General features: G+C 43.0%; 1 protein-coding gene across 1 annotated transcript in view; it reads right to left on the reverse strand.

The window, feature by feature from the left end:
- LOC122930812 (interferon alpha/beta receptor 1-like) overlaps positions 1-7,160 on the reverse strand; it is a 46,427-nt gene extending 39,267 nt beyond the window's left edge. Inside the window, exon 1 of the mRNA XM_044284429.1 lies at positions 6,959-7,160. Within this exon, the coding sequence (XP_044140364.1) occupies positions 6,959-7,028 (70 nt within the window). The 5' untranslated portion in view covers positions 7,029-7,160. The remainder of the gene's footprint in view (positions 1-6,958) is intronic.
- Positions 7,161-16,674: the final 9,514 nt, after the last annotated feature.

Consider the following 16,674-nt stretch of genomic DNA (forward strand, 5'->3'; position numbering starts at 1 on the left):
AGGGGAGGGGCTGGGAGGAGTGTAATCTGATCCTAGAGTGGAAGCTGCTTCTGCCAGCCCCTCCCCTCCCCGCCCACCAACCAATCAGAGCTGAGGCAAGGCAAGCACTAGCAGCTCTGAGTCACTGACAAGTACAGGGAGAAAGAATCGAATGAGTCACAGGTGGAAAGAACTAAAGATCCGACTTAGGCCCCATGCACACGGCCGTGTGCGGGCCGTGGAACCGCGGCCTGGATCCCTCCTGAGAGCAGGAGCGCACGGCGTCACTGGTTGCTATGACGCCGTGCGCTCCCTGCTGCCGCCGCAATACTGTATTACACTGGTATGATCTATACCAGTGTATTACTGTACTGTGCCGGCAGCAGGGAGCGCACGGCGCCATAGCAACCAGTGACGCTGTGCGCTCCTGCTCTCAGGAGGGATCCAGGCCGCGGTTCCACGGCCCGCACACGGCTGTGAAACACGGCCGTGTGCATGGGGCCTTAGTTAGTGACTCATTCGATTCTTTCTTAGACTCCCTGTACAGTGTGCCCCCCCCCCAACACCCCAGTATCAGAAACATTGGTGGCACAGTGTGCCCCCCCCCCCAACATAAGAAACATTGGTGGCACAGTGTGCCCCCCCCCCACAGTATAAGAAACATTGGTGGCACAGTGGGAAGTGCCAATGAGGGTTAAAGAATAATTGAAAAAAAATTAACTCACCTCCTCCAGTTGATCGAGTAGCTGCCGGTCTCCTGTTCTTGCTTCAGGACCTGTGGTGATGTCACTAAGCTCATCACATGGTCCATTACCATGGTGATGAATCATGTGATGTATCATGTGATGAGCACAGTGATGTCACCACAGGTCCTTTGACAGGTCATGAAGAAAGAACAGGAGACGATTAATTGGAGGAGGTGAGTTAATTTTTATTTGATTTTTTTAACCCTCATTGGCACTGCCCACTGCGCCACCAATGTTCATTATATTGAGTGGGGGGGGGGGGGGGGGCACACTGCGCCACCAATGTTTCTTATATTGGGGGGGTGCACTGCGCCACCAATGTTTATCAAACTGGGGTGTGGGGGGGGGCGCACTACGCCACCAATGTTTATTATATTGGGGGCGCACACTGCGCCACCAGTGTTTATCATACTGGGGTGTTGGGGGCCGCACTGCGCCACCAATGTTTATTATATTGACCTTCTACTAAGCATTCTGTATTAAAGAATGCTAGTATTTTCCCTTAGAACCATGTTATAAGGGAAAATAATACAGTGAATAGACTTTCATCCTAGCAACCATGAGTGAAAATCGCACCGCATCCACACTTGCTTGCGATTTTCACGCAGCCCCATTAGCTTCTATGGGGCCTGCGTTGCGTGAAAAACGCACAACATAGAACATGCTGCGATTTTCACGCAACGCACAAGTGATGTGTGAAAATCACCGCTCATAGAAGTGAATGGGTCCGGATTTAGTGCGGGTGCATTCTGGTATTTTGAATGCCAGATCCGGCACTAATACATTCCTATAGGAAAAATGCTGGATCCGGCATTCAGGCATGCTGCAGTTTTCTCTTTTGCCTGATCAGTCAAAATGACTGAACTGAAGACATCCTGATGCATCCTGAACGGATTACTCTCCATTCAGAATGCATGGGGATATGCCTGATCAGTTCTTTTCCGGTATAGAGCCCCTAGGACGGAACTCTATGCCGGAAAAGAAAAACACTAGTGTGAAAGTACCCTAAAATATTAAGTTTAAATCCCCCCTTTCCCAATTTTACATATAAAATATATAAAGAATAAATAAACATATTACATAGCGCTGTCCAAACTATTAAATTCTAAAAAAAATCTCCTATGCGGTGAGCATTCACCATTTTTTAGTCACCTTGTCACCCCAAAAAATAGGATAGGACTGCTCTATTATGGGCCGAACATTTCATAATATGCAAAATGCACGCGGCTTTTTTTTTTTTTTTTTGCGCGGTATTGAGTATCGCAATACTTTATGGTGACTAAAGCGAATCAAAATTTTGGTATCAAAACAACCCTATGCCGATCTGATCGGAGTAGCGTTGTCACGATACCAAAATTTTGATTCGGTTTCGATTTGGCGACTAAAAATTAGATTTGGCTCCTAAATTTTTCAGTTCAGTAGCCAATGGCTACCAGGTATTTTTTTTAGTCTGGAGCACTGTTCTCTTATCAGATCATCTAAATCTGATTGGCTCAGCAAGTGCGGCTGATCCTCCAGTTGTTCTGGATCAGGAAATACATTGTGACAATCAACATCTTCTTCATCAGAATCAGAACCGTCTGTTTCAATTGCCGTTCCTGCTGTGGGAGGGGCAGGCACTGGATTCTCTACATCATGTGGTACTGGTTTAAGAGCAGACTCCCAGTCAGGGTACACAACTTGTGACTTGTTTCTCTTTGAATATTCTGTGAATTTTTTCTGCTCAAGCCAAACTATAGGCACTGCAAAAACCATTCCTTTCCTTTTACCATTCAACCAGTGCGTTAACACACAAAGCAACAAACATGAGGTGCCCAGCTTTTATCTTGATCTCCAATTTTACAGTCAAAGTAACACTTGCAAGAAAGACGCACTCGCTTTGTCAGATTCTTGCACTGATCATAAGTAGTGTATTTGCCACATGTAGCAGAAATTGTCTGGATCGGTAACACATAGACGTTTATCCTTCTTAAGTTTCAAAACTGATAGCACTATAACAGATCACTTTATCAAAATCTGTCCAGCTTGCCTTATATACTTACTGATGACATCAGCCTAGGGGCTCATGCACACGACCCCATTCCTTTCGAGACATACGGTCCGTGAGCGGGCCATATGTCCCAGAGCGGCATACATTGTGCGCACATCGTGCCCACAGCCCATTCACCTCCATGTGACGGCTCTGTAGTAGACACTTCAATAGGAAGGAGCTGTCCCCTTGAAGTAAATGGGACAGCTTCTTGTAATTACACTGCTCATCTCTGCGGTTGCAATGAAGTGCAGGCTGCACTGGTAAGAGAACTGCTTTTTCTTCAAACGGCTGATCAGCGGGGGAGCCGGGTGTATATTAAAAAAAGTGGACAACCCCTTTAAACAGAGGTCGCACTACCATTTTTTCCGGAAGAGTAAAAATACTCCTCTTACCATTTTTTAGGAGAATTTTTGCCTGAGGAGGAGTAAATTGCAGTTATATATACAGTCAGGTCCCAAAAAATTGGGACAGAGACAGAATTCTAACATTTTTGTCTCTATACACCACCACAATGGATTTGAAATGAATCGGACAAGATGTGCTTTACCTGCAGACTGTCAGCTTTAATGTGAGGGTATTTCCATCCAAATCCGGTGAACGGTGCAGGAATTACAACAGTTTGCATATGTGCCTCCCACTTGTTAAGGGACCCAAAGTAATGGGACAGTTGGCTTCTCAGCTGTTCCATGGCCAGGTGTGTGTTATTCCCTCATTATCCCAGTTACAATGAGCAGATGAAAGGTCCAGAGTCCATTTCCAGTCTGCTATTTGCATTTGGAATCTGTTGCTGTCAACTCTCAAGATGAGATCCAAAGAGCTGTCACTATCAGTGAAGCAAGCCATCATTAGGCTGAAAAAACACAACAAACCCATCAGAGAGATAGCAAAAACATTAGGCGCGGCCAAAACACCTGTTTGGAACATTCTTAAAAAGAAGTAACACACCGGTGAGCTCAGCAACACCAAAAGACCACGGAAAACAACTGTGGTGGATGACCGAAGAATTCTTTCCCTGGGGAAGAAAACACCCTTCACAACAGTTGGCCAGATCAAGAACACTCTCCAGGAGGTAGGTGTATGTGTGTCAACAATCAAGAGAAGACTTCACCGGAGTGAATACAGAGGGTTCACCACAAGATGTAAACTATTGGTGAGCCTCAAAAACAGGAAGGCCAGATTAGAGTTTGCCAAACGACATCTAAAAAAGCCTTCACAGTTCTGGAACAACATCCTATGGACAGATGAGACCAAGGACAAGTTGTACCAGAGTGATGGGAAGAGAAGAGTATGGAGAAGGAAAGGAACTGCGCATGATCCTAAGCATACCACCTCATCAGTGAAGCATGGTGGTGGTAGTGTCATGGCGTGGGCATGTATGGCTGCCAATGGAACTGCTTCTCTTGTATTTATTGATGATGTGACTGCTGACAAAAGCAGCAGGATGAATTCTGAAGTGTTTCGGGCAATATTATCTGCTCATATTCAGCAAAATGCTTCAGAACTCATTGGACGGCGCTTCACAGTGCAGATGGACAATGACCCAAAGCATACTGCAAAAGCAACCAAAGAGTTTAAGGGAAAGAAGTGGAATGTTCTGCAATGGCCAAGTCAATCACCTGACCTGAATCCGATTGAGCATGCATTTCACTTGCTGAAGACAAAACTGAAGGGAAAATGCCCCAAGAACAAGCAGGAACTGAAGACAGTTGCAGTAGAGGCCTGGCAGAGCATCACCAGGGATGAAACCCAACGTCTGGTGATGTCTATGCGTTCCAGACTTCAGGCTGTAATTGACTGCAAAGGATTTGCAACCAAGTATTAAAAAGTGAAAGTTTGATTTATGATTATTATTCTGTCCCATTACTTTTGGTCCCTTAACAAGTGGGAGGCACATCTGCAAACTGTTGTAATTCCTGCACCGTTCACCTGATTTGGATGTAAATATCCTCAAATTAAAGCTGACGGTCTGCAGGTAAAGCACATCTTGTTCGTTTAATTTCAAATCCATTGTGGTGGTGTATAGAGCCAAAAATGTTAGAATTGTGTTGGTGTCCCAATATTTATGGACCTGACTGTATATTACATAGGCTTACATCATAACATTATGGGGTTGCTATTCATGCACGGAAACCATTACCAGTCTCCTCTATAATGTCATCAATGCAGAAATAGCACATTTTGACCATTCTCTCTCAGAAGACTGAATTCCTACCTTTCTTGAAACACCAAATACCAGAAAAATACCAGAGGGGTGAATTGTTTTGCAAGCCATTGTCAATATGTCACAAAACCTGTAGATGTTGGTACAGCCCAGAGCCGGCCTGACTAGTAGGCAGGTGTCTAGGGCCCATTTTAGGTGAAGGGGAGCAATTCTTGAGTTAAATAAAAAGGTTTTGCAAATTAATGTCTTTGTGCAACCAACAAGACCCTGTGACCGAGCAGCCGATAAAAGTCCTGGGGTCTGATGAGGGACTCCCTATAGGTCAATTCTCTCCAATAGCTGCTAAGAAACTGAGGGGGAAGAGACATTCTGTAGACCAGCGGTCTGCAACCTCAAGCAGTGCAGCAGCGGATCGGCGGGGGTCCCAGGCACTGAAGACCCACCTTGAGGAAAGGCCATCAGTATTAAACACACAGACAACCCCATTCATTTATACCATACTTCTAAGGCGATTTACCGCATTTTGCACACGCGTGATAAAAAACTGAATGTTTACAAACAACATCTCTTAGCAACCATCCGTTAAAATCACATCGCATCCGCAAGCAAGTGCGGATGCAATGCGAAGTGGAGCCATCCAGATCCGTTTTCCTCTGACACAGTAGAAAACTGATCTGTCCCCCATTGATTTTTAATGGTGTTTAAGACGTCTTGGCTATATAAGACATAATACAACCGGATCTGTTCATGACGGATGCATGCGGTTTGTATTATTGTAATGGAAGCGTTTTTGCAGATCCACGACGGAGCCACAAAAACGCTAATGTGAAAGTAGCCTAAGCCTCATTCACACGTCAGTGTTTCACGGACAGCTCACGTCCCCATTCATTTTAAATGTGTGTATTCAGACATCAGTGTTTTAGCACTGTCCGTGGGTCCGTGTTTTTAGCATGCATGCTCTATTTTTTCCGTGTTCACGGATTCATCACGCCCATTATAGTCTATGGGTCCGTGAAAACCACGGATACAACAAGGATGCCAACCATGATTCACGGATCATTAAGAAGAGAAGGTTTGAAAATTATTTTTCAGCTGTTCAGGGTCAGTGAAACATGGACAGCAAAAAAACGAACACACGGACCCAACACGGATCCTTCACGGAAGCATCACTGACCACCTGCTCACGGATTTGAGCACGTACGTGGACGTGTGAATGAGGCTTTACAGTGGAAACAGTGAAAAAATAAAAAATTTAAAGTCAGTGTTCTCCAGAGGTCTTTTAATGACTTACTGGGGGACATATGTGCCCAAAAAAGTAAAAAAAAAAAAAATAGAAATAAAAATTATATATATACTTATTTCTTTTTTTATTAAGAATGCAGTCACTAACAGAAACAGTCACCATTGCATGTTACATATGAAAACGATCGTCACAAAATAGGGAACCCATTGCAATAATTAATTTTTGCGTCTGTTTTAATATTTAAGAAATAAAAAGCTATAATTAAAAAAAAATATATATACTTTTTTATAAAATTTTGCAGTTTTCCTCCAAAATAAAAACTAAAGGAAAAAAAATAAATCGAAAAAACTAAAAATAAAATTCTAATAAAAAGTCCAGTGTCAATAAAAAAAAAAATTTTTTGTAATCAAACAAATAAAAAAAAGCTACAGTCACTAAACTGCCACGTGCACAAAAAGTTGCCTGGACATTCAGGCCTTTTTGGGGCTTGGTCATGAAAGGGTTAAGAAATAACACAAGAAAGCTGGGCGACTACGTCACTAAAACCATGTTTAATGAAGACAGCAACCAATCAGCTGGCACCTCATTTTTTTCTTATGTCAGACTACAGAATGGAAGCCGCAATCTGATTGGTTGGTACGGACAGCCAATCCAGTTTGCAGAGTTTGATTACAACAGACTATTGTAGTAAATGGGGAGCAGACACTGTCACAGGGGGGCGCTGCAGGCACTGGCAGCAGTACAGTGGGCGCCGGGCAGCACACTCACACTCCACATACATTCTCAATGTGACTGACCTTCTTCCCCAGATGCCATAACGACCATGCAGATAACAGGCAGCAGGAGGGTGATGGGCGGCCGCGCCATGTCTTTCTCTCCTCATCCTCCTCGGATCTTCGCTATGACTAACATCACAAGCCACTCTTCTAGTCTCATTACTCCGACCAGTGCGACCACAGCCTCCCACAACTGTGTCTTCCGGCTTCTGAGGCAGCGGCCATCTTGTTGAAGCCAAAACATAAATTGTAGTGTATGGAGTTGGCTCCGGGAAAATGGCGGCGAAGATAGGGACAGCAAGCAAATTAAGCTCTAGGTTTACTATGCAGGGTTTCGGTTTCGTTTTGACTAGGCAGAGGAGGCTTTACCCACACCACTTTATTATATGTCACAGTGCTTCCAATCAGTCCCAGGAAAACACCCAGTTTAGGCCGTATTCAGACGTCCGCCATCTAGTATTTTTGCATCGGGCCATTATGGGGTAAAAAAAAAGGGGTGGGGGTAATATTAATGGAAGAAACAAATGTCTCTATAGCAGTGGCGTAGCATGGGTTGCTGGTGCAAGCTAGGTATAGGGAGCCCTAAACTGGGGACACTCCCCTTTTTTAACTACCTGCAGTCCTATGTAATACTAAAGATAACAGTGATGACTAAGCACAGATAATGTAGTAGATGTCACCTGCAGTCCTATGTAACACCACATATAAGTGATAACTCTGAGTATAGATAATGTAATAGATGTCATCTGCAGTCCTATGTAACACCACATATAACAGTGATAACTCTCTGGGTACAGATGATGTAGCAGATGTCACCTGCAAGCCTATGTAACACCACAGATAACACAGTGATAACTCTCTGAGTACAGATAATGTAGTTAGTAGATGTCACCTGCAGTCCTATGTAACACCACATATAAGTGATAACTCTCGGAGTACAGATAATGTAATAGATGTTACCTGCAGTCCTATGTAACACCACATATAACAGTGATAGCTCTCTGAGTACAGATACTGTAGTAGATGTCACCTGCAGTCCTATGTAACACCACGGATAACACAGTAATAACTCTCTGAGTACAGATAATGTAGTGGATGTCACCTGCAGTCCTATGTAACACCACATAAAACAGTGATAGCTTTCTGAGTACAGAAAATGTAGTAGATGTCACCTGCAGTCCTATGTAACACCACATATAACAGTGATAACTCTCTGAGTACTGATAATGCAGATGTCACCTGCAGTCCTATGTAACACCACATTTAAGTGATAACTCTCTGAGTACAGATAATGTAATAGATGTCACCTGCAGTCCTATGTAACACCACATATAACAGTGATAACTCTCTGGGTACAGATGATGTAGCAGATGTCACCTGCAAGCCTATGTAACACCACAGATAACACAGTGATAACTCTCTGAGTACAGATAATGTAGTTAGTAGATGTCACCTGCAGTCCTATGTAACACCACATATAAGTGATAACTCTCGGAGTACAGATAATGTAATAGATGTTACCTGCAGTCCTATGTAACACCACATATAACAGTGATAGCTCTCTGAGTACAGATACTGTAGTAGATGTCACCTGCAGTCCTATGTAACACCACGGATAACACAGTAATAACTCTCTGAGTACAGATAATGTAGTGGATGTCACCTGCAGTCCTATGTAACACCACATAAAACAGTGATAGCTTTCTGAGTACAGAAAATGTAGTAGATGTCACCTGCAGTCCTATGTAACACCACATATAACAGTGATAACTCTCTGAGTACTGATAATGCAGATGTCACCTGCAGTCCTATGTAACACCACATTTAAGTGATAACTCTCTGAGTACAGATAATGTAATAGATGTCACCTGCAGTCCTATGTAACACCACATATAACAGTGATAACTCTCTGGGTACAGATAATGTAGCAGATGTCACCTGCAGTCCTATGTAACACCACAGATAACACAATGATAACTCTCTGGGTACAGATAATGTAATATATGTCACCTGCAGTCCTATGCAACACCACAGATAACACAGTAATAACTCTCTGAGGACAGATAATGTAATAGATGTTACCTGCAGTCCTATGTAACACCACATATAACAGTGATAACTCTCTGAGTACAGATAATGTAGTAGATGTCACCTGCAGTCCTATGTAACATCACATATAACAGTCATAGCTTTTTGAGTACAGATAATGTAGTAGATGTCACCTGCAGTCCTATGTAACACCACATATAAGTGCTAACTCTCTGAGTACAGATGATGTAATAGATGTTACATGCAGTCCTATGTAACACCACATATAACAGTGATAACTCTAAGTACAGATAATGTAGTAGATGTCACCTGCAGTCCTATGTAACACCACATATAAGTGATAACTCTCTGAGTACAGATGAAGTAATAGATGTTACCTGCAGTCCTATGTAACACCACATATAACATTGATAGCTCTCTGAGTACAGATAATGTAGTAGATGTCACCTGCAGTCCTATGTAACATCACATATAACAGTCATAGCTTTCTGAGTACAGATGATGTAATAGATGTTACCTGCAGTCCTATGTAACACCACATATAACAGTGATAACTCTCTGAGTACAGATAATTTAGTAGATGTCAGTAGATGTCACCTGCAGTCCTATGTAACACCCCAGATAATACAGTGATAATTCTCTGAGTACAGATAATGTGGCAGATGTTACCTGCAGAGAATTGCCTCTCTAGGTTGGATGTAGAACACTATCTGGACTGGATACAGAAGTTGCAGAGCATTTCACCAGTCTGGTGTTCTTTGAAACATCATTATCTAATCCACATGCATTGACTCTTTTGCAGGGAAAGTCCTGGCCCACAATCCTGCAGAGCATTATCTCTTCACATCTGCAGTATGTTTCACCCTTGCATACCCTGAGATGTGGGCATCACCCAACCTCAGTGCAGAGTACTGCAACCTAAGAGAAAGTCACTGCATCTGCAGAACCCCAGGACCATCCTGAGAGAGACTTCAAGAGCTCACTTCGACTGCAGCAAGGTGATCTACCTGTGCCCGCGTCCTGGCAAGTGATGATGCCAGCCTGGTGGCTAAGGATGAAGCAGAGATGGTCAGAGAGGGCACAGGCTGAATCTCATGATGACCTGTCCTAAGAAGAGGTAACTATTACTCAGAAAAGCCCTTTAACTTCAGTGGACAAGCCCCTTAAAAAAAAATATATAAAGTAAGAAAATGAGTACAATAAATGTAAAAAAAATTAATACATACAAAAATTAATAAATGCAAAATTAATACATATATTACACTTTAATATAAAACAGGACCAAAATAACAACTAAAAAATACATATTGGGTATCATCATAGTAACAATATATTGCATTATATAAAATTGATTGGCGAATGGTGAAAAAAAAGTTCAAATCACATAGTAACACATATCCTTTTTTTTGTAATCAGTTTTTATTTTCTTATTATAGATTTCTTTATTCTATCTCCTGAACATTATTATAGGGGCGGCCATCTTTCCCGAACATGATTACGGGGGCGGCCATCTTGCCTGAGCTGTTCTTAACCGCTACAGGACCGCCGTACGCAGGATTGCATCCTGCCGGCGGCCCTGCTCTTCTGGGTGGACGCATATACGCGTCCCCCCGCGATACCCAAAATTTCCTGTGAACGCGCGCGCGCTCACAGGAACGGAAGGTAAGAGAGTGGATCTCCAGCCTGCCAGCGGCGATCGTTCGCTGGCAGGCTGGAGATCTGATTTTTTTAACCCCTAACAGGTATATTAGACGCTGTTTTGATAACAGCGTCTAATATACCTGCTACCTGGTCCTCTGGTGGTCCCTTTTGTTAGGATCGAGCACCAGAGGACACAGGTAGCTCAGTAAAGTCGCACCAAACACCACTACACTACACTACACCCCCCCCCCCCGTCACTTATTAACCCCTTATGAACCCCTGATCACCCATGATCACCCCATATAAACTCCCTGATCACCCCCCTGTCATTGATCACCCCCCTGTCATTGATCACCCCCCTGTCAGGCTCCGTTCAGACGTCCGTATGATTTTTACGGATCCACGGATACATGGATCGGATCCGCAAAACACATACAGACGTCTGAATGGAGCCTTACAGGAGGGTGATCAATGACAGGCGGGTGATCACCCATATAGATTCCCTGATCACCCCCTGTCATTGATCACCCCCCTGTCATTGATCACCCCCCTGTAAGGCTCCATTCAGACGTCCGTATGATTTTTACGGATCCATGGATCGGATCCGCAAAACACATGCGGACGTCTGAATGGAGCCTTACAGGGGGGTGATCACCCATATACACTCCCTGATCACCCCCTGTCATTGATCACCCCCCTGTAAGGCTCCATTCAGACGTCCGCATGTGTTTTGCGGATCCGATCCATGTATCCATAGATCCGATCCATGGATCCGTAAAAATCATACGGACGTCTGAATGGAGCCTTACCAGGGGGGTGATCAATGACAGGGGGTGATCAGGGAGTGTATATGGGTGATCACCCCCCTGTCATTGATCACCCCCCTGTAAGGCTCCATTCAGACATTTTTTTGGCCCAAGTTAGCGGAAATATATATATTTTTTTGTTTGTTTTTTCTTACTAAGTCTCATATTCCACTAACTTGTGTCAAAAAATAAAATCTCACATGAACTCACCATACCCCTCACGGAATCCAAATGCGTAACATTTTTAGACATTTATATCCCAGACTTCTTCTCACGCTTTAGGGCCCCTAAAAAGCCAGGGCAGTATAAATACCCCACATGTGACCCCATTTCGGAAAGAAGACACCCCAAGGTATTCCGTGAGGGGCATATTGAGTCCATGAAAGATTGAAATTTTAGTTAGCGGAAAGTGAGACTTTGTGAGAAAAAACAAAAAACAATCAATTTCCGCTAACTTATGCAAAAAAAATAAAAAAATTCTATGAACTCGCCAGGCCCCTCATTGAATACCTTGGGGTGTCTTCTTTCCAAAGTGGGGTCACATGTGGGGTATTTATACTGCCCTGGCTTTTTAGGGGCCCGAAAGTGTGAGAAGAAGTCTGGGATCCAAATGTCTAAAAATGCCCTCCTAAAAGGAATTTGGGCACCTTTGCGCATCTAGGCTGCAAAAAAGTGTCACACATGTGGTATCGCCGTACTCAGGAGAAGTTGGGCAATGTGTTTTGGGGTGTCATTTTACATATACCCATGCTGGGTGAGAAAAATATCTTGGTCAAATGCCAACTTGATATTTCTCTCACCCAGCATGGGTATATGTAAAATGACACCCCAAAACACATTCCCCAACTTCTCCTGAGTACGGCGATACCAGATGTGTGACACTTTTTTGCAGCCAAGGTGGGCAAAGGGGCCCACATTCCAAAGAGCACCTTTAGGATTTCACAGGTCATTTTTTACACATTTTGATTTCAAACTACTTACCACACATTAGGGCCCCTAGAATGCCAGGGCAGTATAACTACCCCACAAGTGACCCCATTTTGGAAAGAAGACACCCCAAGGTATTCCGTGAGGGGCATGGCGAGTTCCTAGAATTTTTTATTTTTTGTCGCAAGTTAGTGGAATATGAGACTTTGTAAGAAAAAATTTTTTTTAAATAAAAATCATCATTTTCCGCTAACTTGTGACAAAAAATAAAAAGTTCTATGAACTCACTATGCCCATCAGCGAATACCTTAGGGTGTCTACTTTCCGAAATGGGGTCATTTGTGGGGTGTTTCTACTGTCTGGGCATTGTAGAACCTCAGGAAACATGACAGGTGCTCAGAAAGTCAGAGCTGCTTCAAAAAGCGGAAATTCACATTTTTGTACCTTAGTTTGTAAACGCTATAACTTTTACCCAAACCATTTTTTTTTTTTGCCCAAACATTTTTATCAAAGACATGTAGAACAATAAATGTGGCGAAAAATTTATATATAGATGTCGTTTTTTTTGCAAAATTTTACAGCTGAAAGTGAAAAATGTCATTTTTTTGCAAAAAAATCGTTAAATTTCGATTAATAACAAAAAAAGTAAAAATGTCAGCAGCAATAAAATACCACCAAATGAAAGCTCTATTAGTGAGAAGAAAAGGAGGTAAAATTCATTTGGGTGGTAAGTTGTATGACCGAGCGATAAGCGGTGAAAGTAGTGTAGTGCCGAAGTGTAAAAAGTGGCCTGGTCATGAAGGGGGTTTTAGCTAGCGGGGTTGAAGTGGTTAATGGCATTTAGAAGGCATCAAGAAAATTGCTTTACGGCAGCCCCGTGGGACACAATGGTCTAGAGGGGACCCTGTTAACTTTTATGGGAGACTTTTCTAGGCATGCTCTGTGACCTGTGCAGAGGTCATTGTACAGTCTTAATCAAAAGTTTAAGACCACTTGAAAAATGGCAAAAAATCATATTTTACATTGTTGGATCTTAACAAGGTTCCAAGTAGAGCTTCAACATGCAACAAGAAGAAATGGGAGTGAGACAAAACATTTTTTGAGCATTCAATTAATTGAAAATAACGATTAAACTGAAACAGGCTGTTTTTCAGCTGATCCAAATTTTAGGACCACATGCCTTTAAAAGGCCAAATCTGTGCAAAGATGTGGATTCATTGTCATTTTCTGTCAGGTAGTCACATGTAGTGATGGCAAAGGCAAAGAAAACTCTCTCTTTTTGAACGTGGTCGGGTTGTTGAACTGCATAAGCAGGGTCTCTCACAGCGCGCCATCGCTGCTGAGGTGGGACGCAGTAAGACAGTCGGAATTTCTTAAATGATCCTGAGGGTTATGGAACAAAAAAGTCAAGTGGAAGACCCCAAAAAATTTCATCAGCACTGAGCCGGAGGATCCAATTGTCTGTCCGTCAAGACACTGGACGATCCTCGACCCAAATTAAGGCCCTTACTGGTGCTGACTGCAGCCCCATAACCATCAGACGGCATCTGAGACTGAAGGGCTTCAAAAACAAAAAGCGTCTTCAAAGACCTCGTCTCCTTGAACGCCACAGAACTGCTCATTTGGACTTTGGAAGAGAGCACCAAACATGGGACATTCAGATCCCACCTGAGAAGTTTTCTATGCGCCACAGTGGAGGGGGCGCCATAATGGTCTGGGGTGCTTTTTCCTTCAGTGGAACAATGGAGCTTCAGGGGCGTCAAACGGCCGCTGGTTATGTCCAGATGTTGCAGAGACCATTCCTCATGACTGAGGGCCCTCGTCTGTGTGGTAACGACTGGGTTTTTCAACAGGACAACGCTACAGTACACAATGCCTGCAGGACAAGGGACTTCTTCCAGGAGAATAACATCACTCTTTTTGCCCATCCTGCGTATTCCCCTAATCTAAATCCAATTGAGAACCTTTAGAGATGGATGGCAAGGGAAGTCTACAAAAATGGACAACAGTTCCAGACAGTAGATGGCCTTCGTGCGGACGTCTTCACCACTTGGAGAAATGTTCCCACTCACCTTATGGAAACTCTTGCATCAAGCATGCCGAAACGAATTTTGGAAATGATAAACAATAACGGGGGAGCTACTCATTACTGAGTTCATGTTTGGAAGTTGGATTTCTGTTTTGGGGGGGGGGGGGGGTAGTTTTTTTTGGGAGGTGTGGTCCTAAACTTTTGATCAGCTGAAAAAGCCTGTTTCAGTTTATTAGTTGTTTTCATTAAATTGAATGCTCAAAAAATGTCTCACTCCCATTTCTTCTTGTTGCATGTTGAAGCTCTGCTTGGAACCTTGTTAAGATCCAGCCATGCTAAATAGGATTTTTTGCCATTTTTCAAGTGGTCTTAAACTTTTGCTCAGGACTGTACAAGGAAATAATAGATAAGCTCTGACAATCACCTATAGTGAATGGAGGATCCTGCCTTATCTATACACAGAGGTGATATCATTACAGGCAGGATTAGAATAAGTTAACTGCAGTAAAGTATCTGTGGCGCCAATCAGAGATTAAGCCCAACCACCCAGATGTTTATAGTCAATGGTCGGAGGAGGTCAGGAGGTGATTTAAAATGTGTTAAACATAAAAAAGTGATTTAAACAGCAGGTTGTTTACTGATGACACATTCCTTTTAACCCTTTCTACCACAGAGGTTTCTTTGTTTTTGCATTTTCGTTTTGAGCTCCCTGCCTTTCCAGAACCTGTCTGTTCACATATGAGGGTTTGTTTTTTGCAGGACAAGTTGTACTTTCCAATGCCACCATTTAATATTGCATATGATGTAGTGGGAAGGGGCAAAAAATAGCAAAAATATAAATTTTCTATACCTTATATGTATAGTTTTTCTTGCGTTTTGATAGTGATAAAATAGGAAACACTATGCAGCAGGCTTCTGTCATTCACAAACACGGGGCTGCTGCAAGCACGCTCTGGCTCCTCCGATCGCCACACGGGGGAGCCGAAGCATCACCGGAAGCGCGCGCTTCCGGTGTTTCACGAGCTTAGATGCCATGGTCAGGATTGACCTCGGCATCTGAGGGGTTAAATGTCCGTAATCGGCATTACTGCCGGTTGCGGACACTAGCTGCGGATGTCTGCTATAAAAAAAAAAGCAGCCCACCCGCTGCTATGGTACCTGCTTCGCTCAGGAGCGGGCTCCATCTTTAAAGACCGAGCCAGCGCCGTACTATTATGGTGCTAGTTGGGAAAGAGTTAATTACTAAAATATACGTACCCAAAAATAATAGCAAAATAAAACATAAAAAAAGGCCTCATATAAATAGATCATCCTATACTTAAAGGGGTTATCCCATAAATAATGTAAATAATGAAAATCAGACATCATACAGTACATGTCACCGTCTTTCTAACAAAGCTAGAACCAGCCCTGTACCTCACATGGATCCAGAGATCTCCTCATTCATTGGCTCTGCTAGATTTATATCAAGTTGGAAGCTCAGGGGCGTGTATTTTCCGCTGCAGCTCGGGAGGCGTGTCCATGCTCTGCCTATCACAGCTCAGAAGGCAGTTGAAGGATGAAACTGAGCATGTAAGGCCATCTCAGTGAGCAGGTCAAAGAAATTAGAAACAGAACAAACAGAAGGTGGCGCTATACAGATACATTTTATTGAATAGCTCAGCAGCTATGCAAAATTTTTAATTACATGCAATTACAAAAGTATTCAGATACAGGAGCTGGTTTGAAAACTGTGGACTATTTTTCATGGAACAACCCCTCTAAAGGGGTTGTGTCACTTCAGCAAATTTATTATCTAGAGGAACTTAATACAAGGTTTGTACTAATGTATTATTATTGTCCATATTGCTTTCATTGTTGGCTGAATTCATTTTTCTATCAGATTATACAGTTCTCATTTTCATAGCTACGACCAATCTGCAATCTATTAGTGGTGGTTGTGCTTGCACAATATAGGAAATAGCGCCAGCCTCTTTGGTGGTTGGGACCGTGGAAGAGCACATAGGCTAGTGCTTTTACCTATAGTGTGCGAGCACGACCACCACTGATGGATTGCAGGGTGGTCTTAACCATGGAAACGAGAACTATATAATGTGATGGAACAATGAACCCAGCCAGCAAAGGAGGCAATATGGACAACCACAATACATTAGTCAATGCTTTGTATTAACTTTCTCTACATGTTAAAGGCCATTTGCTGAAGTGAGACAACGCCTTTAATAAAAAAGAATGTGACCTCCAGAATCCTGAAGCAAAAAGAAAAAATTACTCTGGTCCCTAAGGCC

Source organism: Bufo gargarizans, chromosome 3 (genome assembly GCF_014858855.1).
Source record: "Bufo gargarizans isolate SCDJY-AF-19 chromosome 3, ASM1485885v1, whole genome shotgun sequence".
Classification (NCBI taxonomy): domain Eukaryota; kingdom Metazoa; phylum Chordata; class Amphibia; order Anura; family Bufonidae; genus Bufo; species Bufo gargarizans.